Genomic DNA, 16,699 nt, shown 5'->3' with positions numbered 1-16,699 from the left:
AGAAGAAGACGGCAGAGCTGAATAAGTTGAAGCAGGATCTGGATGTCATGAAGGAGAAGTGCGAGCTGTTCCTCAGACAGGCTGCAGGTTCTCCGTCTGTACCAACGCTTTCCTCTGAACTCACTGTCCTCATTCAAAGCATGAGCCAAGTTTACTCCATGTCTGCCATTTATATGGAGAAGTAAGATTCCCCCTCATTGTTATAAAGCAATTCAGATACATATTTGTAATATAACTAAGTATTAATCAATAAGTAATAAGTATTAAAACTAAAGAGTTGTTTCTTCTCTTTTGCAGACTGAAAACAGTGAGTTTAGTGGTGAAACACAGTCAGAGTGCAGAGGCTCTCGTCAAGGCCTACGAATCCAAACTCTACGAAGAAGATGCTATGAACTCTGATGTCAAATCCATCGAAAGTGTCATTTGTACCCTGAAGGTAATCTACTATTTGCAACATTTGACTAACATTAGAAATGTTTTTAGTTCATTGAGTAATCCTTCCTCTGTCTGATCTCAGCATTGGCGGACGGAGATCGACGAGAAGCAGGAGGTGTTCCATGACATGGAGGATGAGCTGCAGAAAGCGCGTGTCATCAGCGACCGCATGTTTAAGGCCCACAATGAGCGCGACTTTGATCTGGACTGGCACAAAGAGAAGGCAGATCAGCTGAGTGAGAGATGGCAGAACATTCACTCCCAGATTGATAGCAGGTTATTGTTTTTTGGATTTTTTGTTTTGTTTTTTTGCAATGAAACAATTACAACATAAGTGTGCAAACTTTATATAGTACTCATTGAGGGTATCTTATTCATTTCAGACTGCGGGACCTGGATGGTATCAGCAAATCTCTGAAACACTACAGAGACTCTTACAGCAGTCTTGATGAATGGGTTAGAGAAATGGAAGCAGAACAGCTAAAGGCCCAAGAAAACAAACCAGAAGATAGCAAGGCACTTGCTGAGCTGTTGAACAAGCAGAAGGTAGGACAAAACTGGACACTACATTACACTAAAATAACGACACATATGTATATGTATACACATATGTATATGTATACATATGTTGAAAGTATGTGTTTTTCAGATCATTGTCGCTGAAATTGAACAAAAACAGAACAGAATTGATGAGTGCCAAAAGTACTCGGAGCAGTACTCCTCTGCCATTAAGGTAAAGTAATTTATTTGTACCCTTTTTTAATTACTGATAAGTCCTTACTTCAGAGTTTTGAGAGTTAAATAAAAAGTAGGAATTTACAGGATATTGTTGTAATTAATTATAACCTCTTCTTCTTATTTATTAAAATGTTTGCTGGAAGAAGACTGGGCAATGATCTTAACTAAAAAACAACAACCCTGTAACCTTTCATATAAATGTTTTATAGGACTATGAACTTCAGCTGATGACATTCAGGGCAATGGTTGACTCCCAACACAAATCTCCTCTGAAGAAACGGAAGATGCAGAGCTCGTCAGATGCCATTCAGCAGGAGGTGAAACTTCTTTTTGACTTTGTCATCAAAGGAAATTAGTTCTGTCTGAACAATACCTGCTCAATGACATACTTGCTTGTGTTTGTTTTAATCCCTTACAGTTTATGGATCTCCGCACCCGGTACACTGCTCTTGTGACTCTTATGACACAGTATGTGAAGTTTGCCAGTGAAACACTGAAGAGAACTGAAGACGAGGAGGTGAGCTATTCATATTGTAATACTGCCTGTCCTTCTACTTTTACAGCGGTTTATGCAGCACATTTTCAACTTTTGGGCCTGTTTGGTCTCCAAAAGTTATGATGCCATTTCAGCTCTATCTGTACATTTTTCATGTTTCTGACGTCTTCTGTTTTGCATCAACCTGGTTTATTACCTCATTAAGAAGTAGTGAATCATCAAATCAACTAACAGACAAAAACACTTGCAGACTTGTTACTCTTTATCCTCCTCGACTCCAAGGGTTATTTCTCTGGTTATGTATGGTAAGCTCATCATGGAAGAAGACAGTTTGCTTCCTTGCACAAGAGAAGCAAAGGAACTGCAGAAAAGCAATGCATGTCTGCATGTGCAGTAACTCCTTGCTGGTGATTGTAACTTGCTGGGAGGTGACAACATTCTAAATCTTTTGCCTTTGTGGGGGAAAAAAGCCTCTCCTGGAGTTTGTGCAGTTGTTTGTGACTATTTGCTGAAATTGTTTTACAAGTTCAAGATTAGATGGAAATGGTGCTTTAATCTAATCAGGGCAATTCAATTCATCTAATTATAAGATGTGTCAAATGTGATATTTAAAATGTTTAGCTATTCACAATATTACTGTCTTTATGCTTTCATAGAAACTATGCATTGTTGAAGTTGCAAATTCCCAGAGAGGTTACTTTACAATATAATTTCAGTTCATTTTTAAATTTCTACTTAAATGTGAAGCAGTGGATGACTTGTTTTTTTTCACATTATAGAACAGAAAGGCTTTTGAAAGAGCAGAGAATGAAAAAAGGACAGAGAGCATGGAGCTCCAAAAAGCTACAGAGGTAGTAGAGATTAGTCAACTTCAGCAACGGGTCCAGGAACAGGACACTTTGCTCAATGAAAGACAAGCACAGTTGGAAAAGTTGGAAGGAGAAATAGAAACAAAACAGAAGACAATTGATGATCTAAACTTTCAGAAATCACAGCTTGAGCATGATGTTAATCAGTATCGCACTAAACTAGAGATAGTGGTTAAAGACAAAGCTGCGAGTGAGCAGGAATTAAGACACACAAAGCTGTTAATGGAGCAGTCAGAGTCCACGTCATCATTGGCTCAGAAGAAACTAGAGGACCTCATAAAGAAAACAAATGATGATCAAAATGTTAAGACACAGAACCCCAAACTTCAGAGAAAAATAAATGTGGAGGAAGATGACTTTGTAGCTGAGGAGGAGTCGCAAAGTCAAGTCCAGGCTAAAAGAAATGATCTGGCACAGCAGCCTCAGGTGTTTGAGAGCCAGTCAGCTGTTGACAGTGAGCCTGAGTCATCTGCAGTTAGAGAAAAGGACAGCATGATGGCAGATGTCCTGCAGCAGAAACTAGAGGAACTAGTCCTGGTCCAGCAAAAAGTCAGAATGGCTGAAGAAAACACACAGAGTTATAAAAAGCTGTTGGATGACAGCAATGACAGACTGAAGAAACTTCAGATAGACATGGAAACTGAAAGGATCAACCTGAGACAGAAATCAGAGAATCTCCAGGAGGAAACCCAGAACATGAAGAAATCCATCAATGAACTTCAAGAAGAAATCCGATCTCTCCAAAGAACAAAAATGTCATTGGAACAAAATGTTTTTTTCCAAACCACTGAAGTGGAAGGCCTTAAAGAACAGCTGAAGATCACACAGGGAGAACTGCATAAGAAAAGCTCCATTGAGCAGGAAAACAGTTATAAGATTAGCAACTTGGAAGAAGAGGTGGCTTCTAAACAGGCAGCAATAGATCAGCTGAAGTTTAAATGCAATGACCTGACGAGGCTGAATGTTTCCTCTGACAGTGATATTAGAGGTCTACAGATCCAAACCGAGTCACTGGAAAAAGAGAGATCATTTTCTGAACAAAAGATCAAGTCTTTAAAGAAAGAGCTAGACAGCTGGAAACAGCAGCTGCAAACAGCCAATGAAGAAAACATGTCAGTGAAAAGATCTGAGCAGGGACTGCAGCACAAATGTAAAAACCTTGAAGCAGAACTCCAAAAAAGGGAATTAGTTGCCTCTCAACTGCAGAAAAAATTAGACGAGTTAAAGCAAATAAATATGGAGAATGAACAGAATCTGAAAAATGTAAGAGCAAAACTTGATCAGGTGATGGTGGAAGCTGACAGCAAGGATCAGCAAATTACAATCTTCAAGTCTCAGGTTGAAGGCACCAAGTCACAGGTCAGAATCATTGAGGAGGAGCTAAATAAGAAATCTCAGACCTCCCATGAGCTTCAAATTAAACTGCAAGATTACAGTGAGGAGATAAAGAAAGTGACTGAACTGCAGGAGAAAATCCAAACCCTCAATTCAAACATTGCCAATTATGAGAAAGAAATGGAAAACCTCAAACTGGAGCTGAAGTCCCTCTTCGCTGAGAAGAATTCAGCAAATCAAAAGGTCCATGTGCAAAATGCTGAAATCACTAATTTGAACGTAATTCTGAATAAAAAGAATGCAGATCTGCAAGAAGAATCTGCTGAGAGTCAAAAATATCTTAATAAAGTCAAGGCTTTAGAAGACGACTTATTCAAACACAAGTACAGCATTAAAGATTTGAATAGCAGCTCAGGGAAAGTTGCAGAAAACTTAAAGCATGAAATCTACACTCTTCAAGACGATAAAAGAGCAACAGAAAGGGAAGTTGAGAACTTGAATGTTAAAATTTCAGAGTTAAGCTCCTCTCTACAGAGAACAAAAGATGAATTGGTAAAAGAGACCATAGAAAGAAAAATCAAAGAATCCAAACTAATCCAGCTCGAGACACAGCTTAATAAAAATCAAGTAACCATCAAAGAAGTGATGTCTAGCTCTGACAAGTCCCGATCAAATCTTCAACATGAGAACTCAATCCTGAAGAGGGAGAAAGCTGAGGCCTTTGAGAAAAACACATCATTGGAATCTGAAGTCAGAACGCTGAAGGATAAGCTGCAAAGTGCCCAAACAGAGGCTGAGCAAAAGCAAAAAGCAAACTCTGTGCTTCAGCTGAAGTCCCAGCAGATGGAAGAACAGCTGGAAAAGTGCAAGAAAATGCTAGAGGAATTAAAGAGTAAACTGGAGCTTCAGAAAGAGGGCTATGAGAAGCAGCTGTTGCTGGTGCAGACAGAACTAGAGAAAAAACTAATTTTACTGCAGTCTAAAATCACAAATGAAAGTGAGAAACCCGTCACAAATCAGTCACAATTAGCAGAGAAACTTAACAAGTATTTCAAACAAGATGTAACGCAGACAAAAATGGTGGAAGCAAAACAATCAATGGACCAACAGGTGCAACTGCAAATCAAAATGGACAAACTGCAGCAAGAGAAAACAAAGCTTGGGCAAGACCTGTCAAAAGCTAAATCGGAAATTGCCCAACTCGAGGGAGATAAAATCAAACTCAACTCAAAAATCAGTACTTTACAGAGTCTTGGCAATGAATCCAGAACATTTGAACAGATGTTAAAGGATAGTGAGTGGAAACTGACGCTGAAAGAAAATGAGGCAAAATCTTTTCGGGAACAAATTGAGGCGTACGTCAAAGAGGTTAAAAGTCTTCAGGAAAAGCTCTTCACACGCAGAGTGGAACTGACTGAAACCAGCCGCCAGTATGTGACAGACAACAAGGCAGATTTGTTGAAGGGGGACATGAACGTGCTGCAGAAAATGACGTCCTCAAATGAATGTGCAAAATGCAACATGGAGAGGATTCTCAAAATGAAAGAGTCCTCAGAGGTACGAATGAAGTTATTACTGCAGCATAATATTACATTTTTTTTTCAGATACAGTATTCTTAAATGTAATACAGTCTTACTAATTGACTATTGTTTATTATTTATTATAATATTTATTCAGTAATTGTAGCTTTGTCTGTGAATTGTAGTCTTCTGTGACTTAATAGTTCTTCCAATGTCACATCTACAGATGACAACAGTGGAGAAAGAAAAGATTCTTGAAGGAATTAAACAAGTCAGACAAGATAAAACGGAAGTCATTCACAGCCAAAGTCTTCAACACGATTCAACTAAGAACATTTTGATTAGCTCTTCTCATCCAACTTCCACCCCCACACAAAAAGACATGCAAATTGTGACTCCCAAGAGCCATGCTAAGTCTGATTCACCCATTACTGTGACAACACAGGGATACATGGCTCTGTGTGGACTAACAGCCCAACAGCCAAATGAAACGAGCCTCAGCAGGACAAGAACATATAAAATCACAGAAACCTATGAAACTGTAAACAGTACGAGTACAACAGACCACGATGGAAAACGGAGTGTGACGTATTCGACCTCCCAAAAGCTCCCAGAACTCAAAGGGAGTGCAAATATTCAAAGCTCAATCAAATTCATGTTTCTGGATGAAGAGGTTCGGCGTAAGTTGGAGATGGGCCTCATTACAGCCGAACAGGTGCAAGCGTTGCATGTTCAGCACACTGGCAAACCAACTGCTATTGCTGGAGTTTATGTGGAGTCGAGCAAGAAAAAGATATCCTTCCTAGAAGCTGCTGAAAAGGGCTTCCTAGCAAAGACATACGCACTTGAGTTTCTCGAAGCCCAGGCTGCAACAGGAAGCCTTACAGATCTGACCACAGGACAAACACACTCAGTGGCTGAGGCCCTGGAGAGAGGCATCATAGATACAAGCCTGAAAGATAAACTGATAGAGGCTGAGAAAGCTATTTGCGGCTACTTCCATAAGGGCAAGAAGTTGTCTGTGTTTCAGGCAATGGATGAAAGGATTCTCGATAGATACAAAGGAAAGAAGATCCTTGAGGTACAGGTTGCTACGGGAGGACTAATAAACCCAGAGAGTGGTGTCAGGGTGCCAGCTTGCATTGCTGTTGATCAGGGTCTTTTGAACAAAGAGACTCAGCAGAGTTTGTGTGATCCAGTCAGCAACCCCAAAGGTTTCCACAACCCTGACACTGGACAGAAGGCATACTACTCTGAAATACTCAAGACGTGCTTGTATGACATCGATGGTGGTGTGTTTCTCTTCCCTTTTGGTGAGAGACACCTTACGAACACGTCTCCTACGAGTTCTCACAGAGTGTCGGTTGTCAACAGCAGCTTTGGCTCTGAAATGTCAGCGTATGAAGCATTCAAGGGGAAACGCATCGACAGGAAGACATATCTGTTTCTGTCACAGCAGGAAAGTGAATGGCAGGAGAAGTCCATAGTTGGCCCCAGTGGAAGTCCACTTCACATCATTACTGATGCCAAAAGTGGAAGGCAACTCTGTATAGAGTCCGCTCTGAGTCAAAGGTTTCTTGAATCGTCTGAGCTTGAAAGCTATCACAGTGGGCTTCTTAGTATCTATGAGATTGTGGACGTCATATTTTCGAGAATGGTTGTTGTGGAAGATGTTAACAGCCCCATCGCTGGTCTGTGGGACATCACTCGGAAGAAGAGGCTCTCGGTTCTTCAGGGTTTTCAGCAGGGCTTTACTGACAGAGCTACTGCCTTAAGGCTTTTAGAGGCCCAGGCCTGCACTGGAGGTATCTTTGACCCCTCCTCTGGGGAGAAAGTTCCTCTTTCTGAGGCTCTTAAAAGAGGTCTTTTAGATGAGGCATTGAGTCAGCAGCTCCAGCAGTTCGAGCAGGCATTTAATGGCATTATTGACCCAAAGACTGCAAAGACTGTGTCCATTTCCCAGGCTGTTCAGGAAAATCTCTTCCCAAAGGACGCGGGTTTCCGCTGCATTGAATTCCAGCTCCTGACTGGAGGACTGATAAATCCAGACACTCACGACAGAGTCTCACTCGAAGAAGTCATTCAGAGCGGCCTTGTCGACAAAGTCACTGCTGCAGTTCTTAAAGACGAGAAGTTTCACTCCAAAAGCCTCAACTGTCCAAAGACCAGGAGAAGAATCACGTTCAAAGAGGCGCTTGAAAGAAGCGTGTACGACTGCCACACGGGGTTAAGGTTACTGGAGGCTACAAGAGTTCATGGCTTTGGAGCCAAATCTACATTTCATTATGTTTGGCCATATAAGTAAACGTCTGTATATATATGGTGATAGCATGAAAGCAAAACCTGTAAATTTCCTTTGGTTTTATTCTGACTTTATTTTTACGTCACTGTTGAATGTTCACACACACATTTCAATACTGTAGTTGATGCAAGTTTTGGTGTTTTTAGCCTGAATATGAATGTATATTAACATTGCAGGTCGCAGTTCAGCTTCCTTTCATCTTTCTTTTTTTTAATTTCCTGTAGCAAAGTTAACCATCTTGTTAAAAACCCATCTGTTTGGATTTTAGAGATCTGTTGATGAGGAGAAGAGAGAGCACGGTGATAAAGTTAGCAAACTTTTGCACTGGATGTCCAATGTGAAACAGGCCGTGAGCAATGATGGGAAAGCTCTGAAAGATAGTAATGCCAACACAGACGCGTCTAATAAGCCCCAGGTAAATAATGTGTTTGTTTTTGGTGTGTCGCTCAGTTTTTTTTTTTATAATGCTTGCTCGTACACGAGAGAAAACTTGGGTTTAATGGTGAAAAGTATTTTTCTAATCAAAATGATATCACAGCCCTTTGCTATCACAATGCATAATTTCTAATAAAAACACAATGCCTAACTTCTGATTCATTTAATCCATATATGTTTCACTATGGGCAAAGATTTCTTATTCTCCCTCACTTAGCTTACAAAGCTTTGGTTGATATTATAGATATCATTATACATACGATTATTTCAGTCACCGCCAACTATTTCATTAACAACACATGTATAAGTTGCACAAGCACTTACATTTCAGCCCCTCAGTGACCAATAAACCACATCAGCTCCACAGGTTCTTGAAATATTAAAACAAAATTTGGATTCTCCCCCCCGTTTGTCTAAAGATACATACTGTACAAATGGCCCAAAGCTGACATTATTCAACTGAACTTTATCGGAAATTTGAAATATCACTGCAGTGAATCACAATACCAATCTGACTGTTTGAAAAGTGCTGGCAATCAGTTTGGTGAATCTTGGAAACATAATTCAATCTATTCAATGTATACGACTAAGTGGAAGAATATATAATGTGAATGCATTAAAGGAGTGAAGGCAATCAATCCTCATTGCTCACTTGCCAAAAATGTTATGTTTGGAACCGGACTTATTTTATGTTACTTTTTACATAGAGGTCAGTTTGCATCTCTGTGGCCAGTGACTGAGTTAAAATCATTAATTTAAATTGAGCTGAACCATGTAAATTTACAACAGAACGCTCACATAGTCCAATATTTTATTTGTATTACAAATCAAATGTAGCAGTTTTTGATACTGTAATTCTTATTTTTTTTTTAAATACATTTTGCACACAATAAATATCTAATTCATCAATGAAAGTGTAATAGTGGCAGCTTTGGACTTCCTGTTCTGTGTTATCTGCCTGTGCTCTTCACCACACTAATAAGTATTGCTAATATTCTGTCCCTCAATCCAAAGGTGTGAAAAACGAGTTATGCAAAAAGCTGTGAAATATATCATTACCACAAATTAAAGCCTCAAAAAGGACCATAGAGTTGAATCAAGTCTGTGTTAGTACATTCTGAACAGAGTTTAATACATATATGACATACATGTTTATTACATAATTGTTGGATTGGATTGAATTATTATGTGCAGGGTTTTGTATTTTATCCAGTCACTGTAGTGTACAGTATGTGTTCATTATTTGACACATTTCATATATATAAGTCAGTTGAAAAATGTAATTTAATCTTTAAAAATAATTTGTACGTATGCATCTGTGAGCTTTGTTTCCTTGTCTCCTATTATTCGACTCCTGACTAAAATGTTGTACAACTACTTAAAGAGTAGTCACACAAAAGTGGAGTCATTGTACATATAAAGTATTAATATGTCCCTGTTTGCTGTTGTAGGTGTCGGTCGAGGAAATGGTCACTAAAAAGGAACAAATTGCAGAAGCACTGAGGGCCACACAAATGATGCTGAACAAACACAGTGACAAGTAAGTCTGGTTACTGTCACTTGCATGCATAAGCCTTATCCACTGTTAAAACTCTGAACTGCATCATTTGTATTTTGTCTTACAGAATGACAGAGGAGGAAAGACAGAAGGCGCAGGAGCAGCTGAAGTTGCTCAATCAGGCCTACAACGAACTCTCCCAGCAGTGTTCAGATCAGACGACCTCTGCAGAAGAGGTTGGACACCAGGCTCTGTGTTTGAATGGGTGTTACAATGTGTTAGAAAACAGTGCCACCTGATGTTCAGTTGCATGACTAACCATTGCCCTCTTTTCCTGAGTACAGTGTGAGCAGTTTTCTCTTGCATCTCCCATTTCATCCTCTTTACACTGAATTATTAGGGACAGAAACTGAAATTTGTGCAAACGAAGCCTGAGAATCTGAGTATGCTGTAAACATGCTTGATAGCACCCAGCTTTGGTCTGATATGTCACTATTATCAATGTGCCTTGAGCTCTCAGAGTTCAGCAGGATAACAGATATGATGCAGAACCTTACAGTATGCCATGTGACTAACTACACTCTTTTTGCAAGACGCTGGACACTGCATTCCCAGATGCATGATAGCCTTAAATGTATTGTCTGTCACTCTCCTGTTGCAAACCTCTTGCAGTCTTGCTCTTGTTCACACGATGTTTTAACAAGCCCATGTTTGTGTGGTGGTGAGTAAAGATTTTGTCTAACTTTTGAATATTTGAAGTGCAAATTTGACATAAAGAATACAGATTTAGAAGTTAAAGCCAGGTAAGTAAGTTGTCATGCTTTCATTTTCTGCAGGACTTCGAAACCACTGATCGGACTGGGACTGGAACCATGAGCGGCCTGATTGATCAGATGACTTGGGTCACTTTCCCTGACGCCCACATGACCTCCGACCTCTCTGAGTCTGTGTCTCATGTCCGTCTGGACTGGGGTGATTCTCCCACACCAGAGCTCATGTACACATCAACACTGAACCACTGGCCAGAGTTAAATGAAGCAAACAAGTGCATACAGAGCTCCCATGTCTCCTCTGTGTCCCTGTCTGACATGGCAGCAGCTAGGGAGGGATCCACACGTGAAGATTTGGTTATCAAGATAATAGAGGTCAACCAAGTCAGTGACGGAGTGAAGGTGTGCTACACAGGCGACACACTGACCCTGGAGAAGGCATTTCAGTGTGGCTTGATTCCTGCTTCTGTCTATGTAAAGATCCTTCAGAGGCAAAGGTCCTGTCAGGATGCGATGAATCATGACACTGCGGAAAATGTGTCTCTCTTAGAGCCCGGGGAAGAAGTCGAACCTTGTGAGGTTAAGAGACTAATATTAAAGTGCCTTAGCGGAAATAACTCACTGACCTCAGGGAGGAATATTAACACTCTGAGGTCTGTTTGTGATGGTTTAAACAATCAGGAGACCACGTTGGGGCTGTTAGGTACTGAGGTGGGTGTAGGTGACCCCAAAGAAGGTCAAAATGGTGATGGGCTGAAGGTAGATGTGGCTGTTCAGTGTGATTTGATGAGCTCTAGCAGCACGCTCACTGTGCTAGGAAATCAGCAGCAGTTTATGGGACTTGTGTTGCCTCAGTCTGGGGAAAACCAAACTGTGTCCACCTCCTTCCAGTACGACCAACACACCACCACCAGTGAGTTCATCAGCAGACTGTTTAGTAATCGAGGAAAAATAGCAGCTTTTTACATTCCAGAAAACTCTGAGGTGATAGATTTCCCCTCCGCCATTCAAAGTGGTATGATTGACAGCCACACAGCAGAGGTTCTGAGGTCTATAGAGATTCCTGAGGAGTTTCCTGATGTTGATCACCTTCACGAAAAGTTTGCATCTTGGCTTGTGTATAAAAAACTCACAGTTGATGGGTGGCATCATGCTGCAGATGGTTCAGAAGTTAACATCCCCTCGCCCGCAGAGGCAGAGCAGTTATTCATCTCCTACTTGATGATGAACAGTTATGTTGACCCAACGTCAGCACAGAGGGTTTTGATACTCGATAGTCAGTTAACTGAAATGGCTCGAGCTTTTCTTGAAGACCCAGTATTATCTGAAAACACAGATCGAAATTTGACTCATCTGAACATAAATGCCAATAATCTTTCTAAACAGTACACATCAGAGATGCCACTTCACATAAATGAGGACACAGAGGACTTAACAAAAAACACAAAACACATTTTTGATCCTCACCATTATGTTTCCTCGGTCGATGGGAGAATTACCTTTGATGAAAACGAAAAACAAGCCTTTGAACCTCCGACTTTTGTTTCCTCAGGGAATGTGATAATTACCTTCAATGAAAAAGCAAATGACAAACCTCGAGATAAAGATTGTGTCAGGGGCGCTGGCATGGAAACCACAGAACCTGCTGTTATGGAGGAAACTGTGTTTCCAAACTGCAGAGAGTCGAATACATTTAAAGAAAGTGGAATTTATGGAAATAGTTTACAAATTGATGTTGGAGCTGCTGCGAGTGGAGGCTTTGATATTCCAACATCTTTAGAAATGTCGGTCCTTCCCACAGTATGTTCTGTGAAAAGCAGAAACATTGACTCACCATACACGATGTTTGAGTCTTCATTTAAATCTTGCCATCAGATACTACCCCACTACGATGCTGAGTCACTGTGCAGTGAATCAGGAAGTTTCAGTGTTAACCAAGATGAGTTTTTCTGCTCAGAGGACATGGAGGGTGAAAGTGAGCGTGATCACATTATTCAACTTCTGAAAACCCAAATGGAGGAAAGAGGCATTTTGGATGTCACCTCTGGGAGACGTTATGACCTGGAGGAAACTTTTAATAAGGGATTAGTAGATGAGAAGACATTGCTAGACTTGTATGACCTACAGTCAGATGAAGACATAGGTGTCTCAGGAGATGAGGAAGGCTCAATGTCTGTCCTAAAACAGTCAGTGTCAAACATATGTCACACAGAACAGCAGAACTTTTTGAGGCCCGACTCCAATATTAATATCGATGAGTCATTGCCGTTTGGATTAGATAATGATGAGCTTGTTGACTTCAGTTACAAAGCCAGCATTTACCCAAAAGATTATTGCATTCGCTCCACCTCTGAAGATCATAATCTGGGTTTAATAAATATGAATGAAGATGAAAACATGCAGCAGCCGACTGAGACGAAGGTTGCTGCCATGGTGCTTGATTTAACCAATGAGGATGTATATAACAAAGAGATAGAGAATGAAAATAGGAGTGTGGATGTAGATTGTGAGACGAGAGGAAATGTAAAAATGATGAGTCATTATCTGCATCATCCCCTTCCGTCAGATAGCAACCGCGAGCCTCTGATGATTTCACCCTCCTCATGGAGTCCGGTTACTGAAGAATGTATTCATCACGGAGACAGACTGCCTGTACTGGATGAAGACAGTGACTCAGAGGTTCTAATCGATAGTCATCTGACAGATAGTGCTGATGTTTTCAGTGTTTTCATAGAAGAGGCTGCTCCTACAACCCAGTCACATCCATCCAGTTTGAGTGACATGACCTCCAGCATCAATACTGATTCTGAAAGACAGACTCAAAATGCCACTTCTACTTACTACTCTTGTAAAGCTGACAGCTTACCCACTGATAATGTTATATTCAGAGCTAGATATGATGCTGAAGTGGGGAATCAGGCAGTTAGTGAGAGTGAATTAGGCTTGTCCGCATCATATCCCAATGTTTTGTGTGGGAAAACTCAAATGGAGAATGACACAAGTACTGCTCTGTCACCTTGGGACTATGAGAGATCTCTGAGTGCAGATTACTCATCGCCCAGGGATTTGGTTGAAAGTGCAATCATTTCAGTTGCCAGGGGAAATGGTAACTCTGACAAAAACATTGCAGAAGATGGCAGTCAAATCACATTACCTAAGCAAGAAGCACTTCATTCAGAAAGTGATTTTATTGTTGAATCTGAGCCTAGCTGCTGTCAGACAGGTCAGAGCCAGAGTGAACTTGTTTCTGAAAGACCTCCACAACAATTAAACTCCTCCACTCAGTTACCTGATGTTTCTGGTGACAGGATTTCAACAAACTCTGTCGATCACAGGAGCTGTGATGTTGAAGATTTAGTATTGCCAAATAATGACTCAAAGCTCAGTGGTGCAGATGATGTTGAGTTATGCACAGAGAGGCTTTCCCCAGAGAGGCAACATGATGGCCTTTTCAAAGTCACCAGTGATACTGAGCAGCTCTTTGGCTCAAGAAAGGAGAAAAAAAATGGAAACATTAATGGAAACATCTGTTTAAATCTGCCAGCTGCACCATCAGGCATTAACTTGGGACAGTCTGACACTAGAATGGGAGAGGAGTCAGTATTTGATATTCAATCAGAGAAACAACGATTAGATGTTTGTGTTTCTAATGTCAGTGATTTGCAGAAGTCACAAATTCAGGACCTTGAAAGCTCTATTGATATCAGTAAGAATAATTCACAGTCTTTAAATAAAGGCAGTTATCATGAGAGCAACACCCCTCATGGACCGATAGACAGCAGGCACTCAGGTCTTCTCATGGATTCACTAAAGCAAAACGCCCTCATTTTAAACAACAAAGACACTGAAGACTCAGAACCGATATGCCAAGAAGAAGAAGACAGAAAAGAAACAAGAGAACAGTCTGATGCTCCAGATATCCAGCTGCAACTACTGCAGGTTTTTAAAACTGTTTCCTCAAGCCAAGACCTTTCAATGCTTCAGGAAGTGATGGACACTCTGAGCAGCGCTCTGGGGGGAGATTCCCAGGAGGACCAGTGGCACACATTGGAGAGCATCAAGGAGGAGAGCTCAGAGGGAGAGGATGAGGGGTCAGCAGAGGAAGACTTGGGTCTCCGTCGCTCTGCGGAAAATTCTGACCAACCATCTGCTCAGGTGTCTGACAGCTCTGATGACCGCAAAGCTCAGATGGTCAAAAATAAGGTACTGTTGTTGTTTTTTTCTTCCAGAGATTAGCTCACCCCATCCCTGAGTTGGTAGCATCTGTTCCACATTTGGTTTATGTTTTCTCTTCCTACAGATGTCCTCCATCCAGGATTATTTGGAGTGTGTCGGGCGACTGCAGGATCACATTGATGTTTTGGAAGATGTCAGAAAAGACCTCACAGTCCAGCTACCCACGAGCATGAACATGGAAGAATTGCGGATCCAAATAGACGAATGTCAGGTTAGAAATGAACAATTACAGCTGTATTGTCATCTGTGGTATAAATGGCCAAATACATGTTCTCAATGTTTAATTTCTAATATATTTGAATATATTTTATCATAGTTATTTTTATATGAATGCATTAATTCTTGACCAACTTTATCTTTTATCCAGTCTCTGGAGTCTCAACTTTTGAGACTGGCAGGTGTTCTGTCTGCAGATATGGAGAAAGCCAAACAGCTCTTAAACTCTGCTGATGAGAACATTGCCATACAAATCCACCAGGATTTGGCCTCCACATATTTGGAGTTGGAGCCAAACGTTACTGCTGTTTCACGGATGTGTGCAGAAAGATGTAACTCCCTAATTCAAGCAATGGAAAAGGAAAAGGTCAGTGTTAAGAGAGTAATTAAAATACACTGATGTAACAGCACCATCAGTCATTGACTGCTTTATATGTGATTTCAGGTATGTTTGGAATCGGCATACCAGAAGTATCTCGGGGATCTTAATGAATTTGCACGCCTCATTGAAAAGAACTCTGAGATGCTGGGTGTGGATTTGAGCACATGTGATGTGGACACACTGAAACATTTGAGTGAGCAGAACAAGGTATCTTTAAAGTCCAATAAAAAAAAAAAATTGTATCATAACTAAGTGGAGAAACATACTCAGCATATGTCCATCTTTTCTTGTTCCAGGACACGGAGAACAATCTGCTCAAAGAAGTCAGGCTCAAGTTAGAGGATGTCACATTTGATATCCAGTATTTTATCTCTGAGCATGCTCAGTTCCTGAGCCCAGCTCAGAGTAGCTTCCTCCTCAAGTTCCTCAGCACGACTCAGCGAGCATTCAGGGACCAGGTAGAAAGGCTTGGTACACAGAGGAGCGCCTTAGATGTCCTGCTGGACACCAGAGAGAGAGAAAACCAGGAGAAGGTCTGCCTGTGTACACACTCAAAATATAGCACAGATGTTTCCTTGAAATACAACTATGTAGATATGATTGGTAATTAGTTGAAACTTATTTATGTAGTGGTGGTGTAGAATAGGCTATATAAGCCACGCTATTGGTCAGGTGTCAGAATTTGTACTGTAATTTGTTGAAATGATTTTAATAGTAGGTTTACCCATATTCTGCAGTTCCTTTGTCTGTTATAATTGATTTTTATTGTGATATCCAAATACAAAAAAAAAAAAATCCCTTAACTTATCTTTTTAACATCAGTGCTACACAGTTAATGTGGCTTCACAACACTGGGTACACATATTTTTTTACTTTGTAATAAGTTATCTAAGCCTCAGACTCATTTATTCAATGAAGGAATTACAGGTTAACTATTTTCACTTAAGAAAGAATATTTGAAATATTATATACAAATATTGAAATTATCTGTTGTGTTTACGTGGGTGTAAATTGAAAAGTGGATTTATATTTCCAAGCATTATTTCTGAGTTTATTTAGTTTGTTTAGTTCAGTATATTTAAGTCAGCTTTATTGATTTCCATTCACAGTATTGAGATTGAGTGTTTCCTCTGTAAATGCCTGCCTGTCTATAGAAATAACAGCATTGCATGAGCACTGCTGCAGTCTAACCTTTGTGCTGGTTGTATTCTACAGGCCTCAAGACTCCAGTGAACTATTAACAGTGGATAAAATGCACCTTCTTTGTTGGAAAACAAACCCACTAACACACAGTATTATGTCCTCTTGTGCTTTTTACCATCATGAGAGCAAAGTGGCAAATGCAAAATAGCATGTTTACAGCATACCAGATTTTTGCATTGATTTCATGAAAGAAAATATATCCCAAAGCAGATCTGTGCTTGAAACGTTCCTCCTCCCATGCTTTGATGTGACTGTTTCCAAAT

General features: G+C 40.4%; 1 protein-coding gene across 3 annotated transcripts in view; it reads left to right on the top strand.

Annotated features, from left to right (window-relative positions):
- dst (dystonin) overlaps positions 1-16,699 on the top strand; it is a 103,532-nt gene that overhangs the window by 43,973 nt on the left and 42,860 nt on the right. For 2 of the 3 annotated variants that reach the window (XM_069144829.1, XM_069144831.1), the window contains 15 exons: positions 3-181; positions 298-436; positions 518-711; positions 819-981; positions 1,085-1,168; positions 1,383-1,490; positions 1,592-1,690; positions 7,965-8,111; positions 9,583-9,671; positions 9,757-9,865; positions 10,466-14,602; positions 14,700-14,846; positions 15,003-15,218; positions 15,297-15,440; positions 15,530-15,766. In XM_069144829.1, the coding sequence (XP_069000930.1) occupies positions 3-181; positions 298-436; positions 518-711; positions 819-981; positions 1,085-1,168; positions 1,383-1,490; positions 1,592-1,690; positions 7,965-8,111; positions 9,583-9,671; positions 9,757-9,865; positions 10,466-14,602; positions 14,700-14,846; positions 15,003-15,218; positions 15,297-15,440; positions 15,530-15,766 (6,192 nt within the window). The remainder of the gene's footprint in view (positions 1-2; positions 182-297; positions 437-517; positions 712-818; positions 982-1,084; positions 1,169-1,382; positions 1,491-1,591; positions 1,691-7,964; positions 8,112-9,582; positions 9,672-9,756; positions 9,866-10,465; positions 14,603-14,699; positions 14,847-15,002; positions 15,219-15,296; positions 15,441-15,529; positions 15,767-16,699) is intronic. The other variant, XM_069144830.1, reaches the window with a different exon arrangement.

Source organism: Embiotoca jacksoni, unplaced genomic scaffold, assembly GCF_022577435.1.
Source record: "Embiotoca jacksoni isolate LCO1_2020_lvr unplaced genomic scaffold, fEmbJac1.0.p SCAF_12, whole genome shotgun sequence".
Classification (NCBI taxonomy): domain Eukaryota; kingdom Metazoa; phylum Chordata; class Actinopteri; family Embiotocidae; genus Embiotoca; species Embiotoca jacksoni.
This window is presented reverse-complemented; position numbering and strand designations above follow the sequence as displayed.